This window comes from Xiphophorus couchianus, chromosome 24, assembly GCF_001444195.1.
Source record: "Xiphophorus couchianus chromosome 24, X_couchianus-1.0, whole genome shotgun sequence".
NCBI classification, from domain to species: domain Eukaryota; kingdom Metazoa; phylum Chordata; class Actinopteri; order Cyprinodontiformes; family Poeciliidae; genus Xiphophorus; species Xiphophorus couchianus.
Window position 1 is genome coordinate 18,542,995 of NC_040251.1, and position 7,889 is coordinate 18,550,883.

Genomic DNA, 7,889 nt, shown 5'->3' on the forward strand with positions numbered 1-7,889 from the left:
ATCCACACCAACCCGGGGTAACACGACACACAGACACGACAGGAAGCGGAAAGTTCGGGTCCAGAGAGACGGAGAGGGAGAGGGAGAGGGAGAGCCCGGGCGCAGAGCGCGGAGCGGCGTGGAGAGGAGAGGTAACCGAGCGCTGCGGGGCGCTGCGGGGAATCCCGCATCCCGCTTCAACTCTCATCAGGAAACTGTTTCATCCCAGATGTCAAACATCGACTTTGTTTTTTAACAGAAGCTGAACTTTGTCTCGTCCCTGCAGGTCCAGTGATGCTGCTGCCGCGGACCTCCGTCCGGTCCGCGCTCCTCATCCTCCTCCTCCTCTTCATCCTGCTGCAGACACCGGGACGCTGCCACGCGGCCGCCCGGCACCGGGGCTCCGCTCCCCGGGCGGAGGCGCGCAGGGGCCTCCATAGCCTGGCGCAGCTGTCCGACCGGTACCGGAGCAGCCCGGTGGGCTTCAGCGGGCACGAAGCGGCGAGTGCGAAACGGCCGAGCCGGTCGAACCACGGTGAGTCCAGACAGCGCCGGGTCTCTGGTCGGAACCAGAACAATTAAACAGCAGATATAAACAGTTTAGTTTCTTCTCCATTTCACTCTTTACTTCGCCCACAGCATAATGCTGCCACCACCGTGCTTCAAACAGGTCAGCCTTTGTCTCATCTGACCATCAAACTTTGCAGATTTGGATGGAGTTTTTCAGCAGAGCTGCTCTGTTGACGGGATGCTGAGGTTTAGTTTGTTTCACTGCAGACAGTGAAACAAACTAAACCTTTTTTAGTTTTTTAGTTTCTGACAGCAGAAACCTAGAAAGTTTTTATTGGTGAGTCCAAACAGACCAGTAAAACTTTAGAGCGTCCAGAACTCTAACTTGTTAATTTAGATTAATTAATTACTCTGTTCCGGCCGGAACCTTTGTATTTGCGTGTTTCTGGTACGCTTGTAAATGTGACACACAAGCTACATCCGCTAACAACATCGATGGCGGACAAAGCAGTAGTTTTCGGTCCACTGAGGATTAATTTTTTTCTTCAAAACATTCTGATTGGACGCTGGAAAAGATTGTTGTGTTCAAGTTGTGCTAAAAGGAGTTAGCTCATCAGCTAGGCTAAAGGCTAAAATCGCATCTCCATTCTAAACATGATGCTAGTGCTATATGTCAGCGTCTACATTTAAAAATTTGTCATTTCTGATGATTGAAGAACCTAAATAACGATTTAAAACAATAAATATTAGTTTTTGTTGAACTCGTCTGTTTATTTATTTAATAATTTAGCATCAAAAATGGTTTTGGAATCAAAATATTGCTAATTTGTCGAGATAGTTTTAGATCAAAATGTAATAATTGTATTGAATTAATTACAGACTTTGCAATCAACTCAAAACAATTTTTAACATTTTTTTTCCTCATTATATATAATTTTCCCCAGCAGGGGGCGCTGCTACATTCAAACCCGTTTCTTTCCATCTTAGAGGGGAGATTTGATTCTTGTTCTGTTTTTTTCCAAAGTGTGAACACATCTATATCTATATTCTACAAACAGATGAAGATCTACTTTAATTCAGCTCTTTATCGGGTTTAATCAGTAATTATCATGTATTGATTATCGGCTGTAGTGAACAGCTGCGGTTCAGGGTGTGGCGGCTGCCGCCTCTGTCCAGGGTGCTGATTGCTGCTCGGGGTCGTGACCCGGTGCAGGTCGTGGATTGGGCCGACCCGCGGCGCCGGGCTGAGCGGAGCCTTGTGGAAACAGCCGCCGCATCACAAGGTTCCCTTCAGGACGCTTCCTGTCGCTCTAACTTTTCTCCCACATTTTTCTCTAACCAGCAGTTTGTTTTACAGTTCAGCCGTTCTACTCTAAGCTCTTTGTTTCACAGCGAAGGCTTTATGCTGTTTCAGTAAATCTCTAATAATTTGAATTATTGACTCTGAACTCTGGAGAATTTCACAACCAGCAGCTGCTTGTGTTACCAGGAGGGTCTTCATAAATGCTCCTGACTGAAGTCACTCTGTCAGATTCAGGATTAATGTGTTTAAAATGTCAGATTGAAGTTGAAACAAATTCATCTGTTTGTTTCTCAGAAGGTCGCCTCAGCGATCAGAAGCACAAGGACAAGTTCATCACACACATGACAGGTACGTACGTTGCCTAGCAACACTGTTTCAGAGAAATGATGTGTTTTACTCTGAAACTGAACTCACACAGGAAGTGTTTAGGTTTTCCTCCTGAGGATGAAACTTTCTGCTGCCTCAACCAAACAAGTTATTTATGCCTCAACCTACTGCAGTATTTTTATCGCTATAAGACTAATAATACTTAGTCATTTATTTTAATTAGTAAATATAAGCAGCATTTGTCCTGGTGGTATTGGACCCACATCCCTTCCTCCCGTCACGCGCTGCGTCTGATCACCCGCCTCGCTTCGCCTCGGGCGCCGATGGAGCTGCTTCTCTTTTCTCCATGGCTGCTCCAACGCAGCGCCCCAAACATTATTGATAATTATTGATTAGTTTTTTATTTTAAATATCTGAAATACTCAAAAACTGGTGGTGACATTCCTGTTTTATCTTTTAGTTTAATCAGTTAAGAGGAGAAAACTGAAACTGCTGCTGCGTCAGGTACTCAGCAGGTTGTTGCTAGGTAACCAAAGAGTGAGAGAGTTAATTGTTGCTAGGTAACCAGTGAGTGAGTTAGTTGGTCCCGCTCACCTTCAGCTCATCGTGAGAGGTTGAGCGGCTAAAGCCTTTTCTCTACATCTCCCAGAATGCCGTGTGGTTCTGGATTTGAGTTCAGTGAATATTCCATATATTGAATATTCTGTCAGATCGATTATCTATATTTATCAGGTATGGCAGCTCCCAGCCCTGCTAGCTGCTAGCTGCTCATTGTGTTTGTTGTGGTTTAAAGTCTCGGTCTCTGCCAGAGTTCAGAGGTTATAGAAGCAGCCTGCCTGATGGGTCATTTCCTTTCTGTGCCCTCAGGTCCTCTTTACTTCAAGCCTCAGTGCCGGAAACAGTTCCACCGCCTGTACAACCACACCAGGGACTGCACTGTCCCCGCCTGTAAGTAACACGGCCGCTTTCCTGCTCCAGCTGAACAAAAACCATGTTTCCACAGCAACATGAAGTTTCCACCCCACTTTATTCAACTGGTGTCAAAGTTTTGTTTTTGCCTCTAATATTTAAAGATATTAATAAAAGTTTCCAGAGGTCATGAGAGGTCAACCATCCCTCCTGCCCACATTTACAAAATCAAACAAATTTTTACTATCTTTAAAAATCTTTTTAGTGACACAAATAACATTTTTGCTGCTACACTATCCATCCATCCATCCACCCATTTTCTGTTCACCCTTGGCCCTAATGGGGTCTGGAGGGTTGCTGGTGCCCATCTCCAGCTACGTTCCGGGCGAGAGGCGGGGTACACCCTGGACAGGTCGCCAGTCTGTCGCAGGCTGCTACACTAATTATTATTATTATTATTACTTGTAAAATGAGCTGCCAGCTGTAAAGTTGTCAGATGGTTGAATCTCTAACAGTTTTTATCAAAGCGTTGAAGGAAGCTGCACTAAATGAGTAGATTTTCCTTTTCACAGAACCTGAACCATGAACTCACCATCCGTAACCCGACCTAAAGATTCAATCTCCGTTTTAATCTAAACTCGGCTGGTTGCTAAATATTTGCTAGTGATTCGTGTTGCTGCAGGATTCCCAGATAAAGAGCAAGATAAAGCATGTTTTAACACACAGTCACACCGCCATCGTGTCGCAACAGCTGCAACTCCTCTGATTTTAAACCATGCATGCAGTTTGATGTTTGTGTTGGAGAGAAAGGCAGCGAACGCTCAGACACAAATATGTTCCCTCCATGCGGCTCTGGGACTCAGTGTTAGCATTCAGGCTCTACATGAAGACGCTCTGCAGTGCAAACAGCTGCTGATTGATTTCAGTCTGAATGTTTTTACTGTTTAATGCCTCAAACCAAAAAACCTGGATGGTAGAAACTTTAATGTTTGCTGGAGCTTCACAAAAAATGATCTTTTTACAGTTTAGTTATGTTTTAAATCGGTTATACAGTAAAACTGATAAAAACCAAAATTAGAGGAAACTTTTACTACTCAAACTTTAGTTTCTTGTCTTACATCAATAAATAAGATTTGAATATTTAAATTTAGTGAAGTTTATTCAATGGAAACAGTGAGTTTAATGCTTCCTAAACCAACCAACCAATTAAATTGTAACAAAGTTTATTTAATGGCTGAAATGAAAAACCTGGTGCCTGTTTTTAACTACATTAGAGAAATAACATCTAATATATAATCTGTTTTTATGTCTTATCACAAAATCCTGACTTCAAATTGTTTCACTGAATCAATCAAATGCTTCCGACTGTTAATCCCAAAAATTATTATCCAAATTCAACCATGAGATTTTTATTTCTTAATCCAAGGAATTGTTTTTAATAACTTTATAATATCTGACCTTGACCGTTTTATTTTTAGAGCTACATCATTTAGTCCGCTTTAATCCGACTCCAGTTGGATTTAACCTCAATCTGGTTCGGTTAAAGTGATCTCAGGTTCAGTTTGAGTTCATATGTGAACACCAAGTGCACTAGAGACCGCTCCAAAAGCAGGAAGTGGACTACAGCGCAGGGCATTCTGGGTAAAAACAAGCAGAACAAACATGTTAGCCTGCCGCTAGCAGGGAGAAGTGGCTCAAAGACAAATTCCAGCTAAAATCCGATGCCTCCATTTTGTTTTGGTGAAGAAGGAAGTTCAGTTTACAGTAAAAAGATTCTAATTTTGTGGGTTTAAAATCTTTTCCAATCAGTGGAGCAAATACAACAATAATTCAAACCAAAATGGCTCCTTCTGACCAGAATGTCCCACTTTCACTAATCACATGAAGACATGTAGGGACGAACGTCCACTTTCCACACATTGTCTCATAATTACATGAATCCTCTGTAACGTCACGGTGAATCTGGAGTGTGTTAAATTTGTCACTGTCCCCATAATTGCACAAATGTGAACCTGTGTGGGTGTGAGCAGCTCAGTTTCCTGCTCTTAGAGGTGAAAGTTACAGGAGCTGGGAAGGTTCAAACTTGTCTAGTGGTTGTTTACATAACCCTGGCAGGTTATTGGCTGATGCCTGTCAGAGTCTCTAGTGGGAATTGTTTACTTAAGTTGAGTTTTCCTAACCACAAGCTGCTGGTGTCTTTGTGCATCAACAGATCAAACTTAATGTTGCATGCAGGTAACAGCTAACAGAGCCGACCCGACAGAACCACATGATTTACACACATCTGATTCAGGCATGACGATCCTTCTGCATCTGGATCAAAGAAAACATTTCAAAATATATTTTATATAGTTTTATTGAGGACAAAATCAGTTCTTTTCAGTCGGTTTTTGTATTTTATTTCCTTGTTCGTATCCTGGACTAGTCTTGTCATGGTAACACATTTAATTGTGTTATCATTAATTGTTCCAGAAGTTATTATGATAAACGATATTATTGTTGTTTTCAGACTATTTTCAAGTTACACTGGAAAAACACAAAATCTTACCAAATATTTAATTTCTAGTGCAAATATGTTAGTTTACTTGAAATAAGATAAAACAAAGTGTCAAGTAACTTTTCAGCAAGAAATATGAGATTATTTCACTTATAATAAAACATTTTTCCAATAATCTTCCAATGGAACTAGAAATTATTCATCAATATAAAGATATTATTGATTTAAAACAAACTCTTATTTCTTCCTGAAAAGTTATTTGTAAGTTAGTTTAGTCTTATTTCAAGTAAACTAAGATATTTGTATTAGAAACCAGACCAGAAATATTTGGTAAGATTTTGTGTTTTTGCAGTAAAATATAACAGTAAGGTGTAAAAATGCAATAAAACAACTTTAAATTCTTATGAAGATTTAACAGTGTAACTGGAAGACATTTTAAATATCCACAATAAATAAACAAAACAACAGGAAGAATGAATAAAATGAATTATAAAGTATCTGTAAACAAAATTATTCTTAAAAAATAATAAACAGCTTGTTGAGACCAAATCTTCAGTTTTATTATCATCCAGTTTTTGATAGAAAAAGAAAAATAATAAATCCTGCAACTGGAAGTTATTGAGCTTGTTTTCATTTATCATGAGATTAATTGAGTTGTTGCCTTTTCTGAACTATTATGGGATGGTTAAAATTAAAGCAAATGGATGCCCTGCATGTACAGAGATGTAAAGTATTGTTGGAGTCGCTGCAGCCTTGTGGCGACTCGGTGAGTTATTCCTGTCCTGCTGCAGTCAGGCCCGGTGGCTGCAGGCGGCCGGCCGCACCGCGCCGCACCCCCAGGCCAGGCCAGGCTAGGTAAACCTCGTGATGCTGCAGGTCGTGTCTCCTTTTAGCAGATCCTCTTCAGCCTCATAAACACGTTTGTTGTTTCCTTCTGCTGCAGTTTATAAAAGATGTGCTCGTCTGCTGACTCAACTGGCCAAGAGCCCTCGCTGTGCCGAGAGATAAACAGACCGCGAGACGGTAAGCTGAGCGCCAACATGCACCACAATCCTCCTGACTCCAACCATGCTGCAGATTATCTCAGGTGCTGCATCAGTCCGACGGATAAATAAGGAATTCAGTTAATCCTGAGCAGTAATGTCAGGAGATTTAGGCTAAGAACACTTTTGTGTTTTCCTAAAAGCTTTTAGTTCACGCATAAAGTTTGGTTTCTGTCCAAGCAAACATCGACTCAAACACAGGATTAGCATCTTTATCTGACATGTCTGCAGCGCTGCAGGCGAGCTGCCATCCAGCCAGACCGCAAGACCACAGAAGAAGAACATCTTCTGCACAATGGAGACTTTGTGAAGCGTGCAACAAGCGCATGAGAGAATAAAGGCTGGAAATCAGCCACAAAATGACTTTATAACCAGCTTATTTCTGTTTGTTGACCAAACCAAAAGGTTTGATTTAAAGAATCACTAAAACAAATACAGAATTTGATCAAATCACAAAACAGAGGATTCATATCCAGCATCAAGTTAATGAGAAGGAAATGAGCAGCAAAGAAAGAGAAAGAAATTCACTTTGTTCTGTTCTTTCTGGAAAGAATAAACGTAAAACCAGCCTGTGGGAAAATCTCAGCAGTGAGAAAAACAGAAAAGTCACAACTTCATCCTTCATTCATCATCATGTTTGTTGACATAAAGCAGGAAATTTACAGCCACTGATTCTCCTCAGTGTAGATAGAAAGAGAAGAAAAGTACATTTCTAAATAGTTGCCACTAAAAAACTTAGTCCAACATCTTCATCTCCAGTGTTTATTCTGTCTCTTCTGCAGCCGGTGGACAGGAAGTGGTTTCCCCTACAGCCGGTGGACAGGAAGTGGTCGCCGTACGCCATGTTGGTTCCCTCTGATCACCAGCAGTTGACGTCTTGAAGCCAAGAGAAACTTGATGTCAAAGTTCAAACCGTTCAAATCCAGCAACGAAGAACAGTCTCCACCGTTCAGATGAACTCGTTCAGTTCTCTTCTCTCTCTCGGACACACAGACTCTCTGAATCTTCCACCTCGCGCCTTAAACAGCTGAAATGTTGATTCCAGTTGATCTCCAGAGCAACTGGAACCAGTGGCTTTACTGGTTTCTGATGGACTGTCTGCTCTGGAAACAAACCTGGGACATTTTTATCAGAATTTGACTTGTTTGGACGATGGACCAGGAGCGGAGTTGAACCATTGATGACCAATGAACCTTCAGGGTTCAAAGGTCATCAGTTCATTAAAGTAAAGCTATTCCAGTATATTTATATTGTTCAAACTGAATCCCTCTGTGCAATATGTACATACTGAAAGAGGAATAAAGACACATTTGATACGTTT

At 41.3% G+C, this 7,889-nt stretch overlaps 1 protein-coding gene across 3 annotated transcripts; it reads left to right on the forward strand.

Annotated features, from left to right (window-relative positions):
• Positions 1-7,889, forward strand: LOC114140654 (ALK and LTK ligand 2-like). 3 transcript variants are annotated; one of them, XM_028010778.1, is made up of 6 exons: positions 1-131; positions 266-514; positions 2,087-2,140; positions 2,987-3,067; positions 6,469-6,548; positions 7,351-7,889. In XM_028010778.1, the coding sequence occupies exons 2-5, from the start codon at positions 274-276 to the stop codon at positions 6,531-6,533; spliced, it is 441 nt and encodes a 146-aa protein (XP_027866579.1). In that variant the 5' UTR covers positions 1-131; positions 266-273; the 3' UTR covers positions 6,534-6,548; positions 7,351-7,889. The 3 variants fall into 3 exon arrangements, with proteins under 3 accessions (XP_027866579.1, XP_027866580.1, XP_027866582.1); XM_028010779.1 differs by having other exon boundaries at positions 7,381-7,889; XM_028010781.1 differs by having other exon boundaries at positions 2,090-2,140.

Coding starts and splice junctions, on each gene's coding strand:
- LOC114140654 (XM_028010778.1), top strand. CDS start 274: ATGCTGCTGCCGCGGACCTCCGTCCGGTCCGCGCTCCTCATCCTCCTC. Junction 515..2,086: donor GCCGAGCCGGTCGAACCACG/GTGAGTCCAGAC, acceptor TTTGTTTCTCAG/AAGGTCGCCTCAGCGATCAG. Junction 3,068..6,468: donor GGACTGCACTGTCCCCGCCT/GTAAGTAACACG, acceptor CTTCTGCTGCAG/TTTATAAAAGATGTGCTCGT.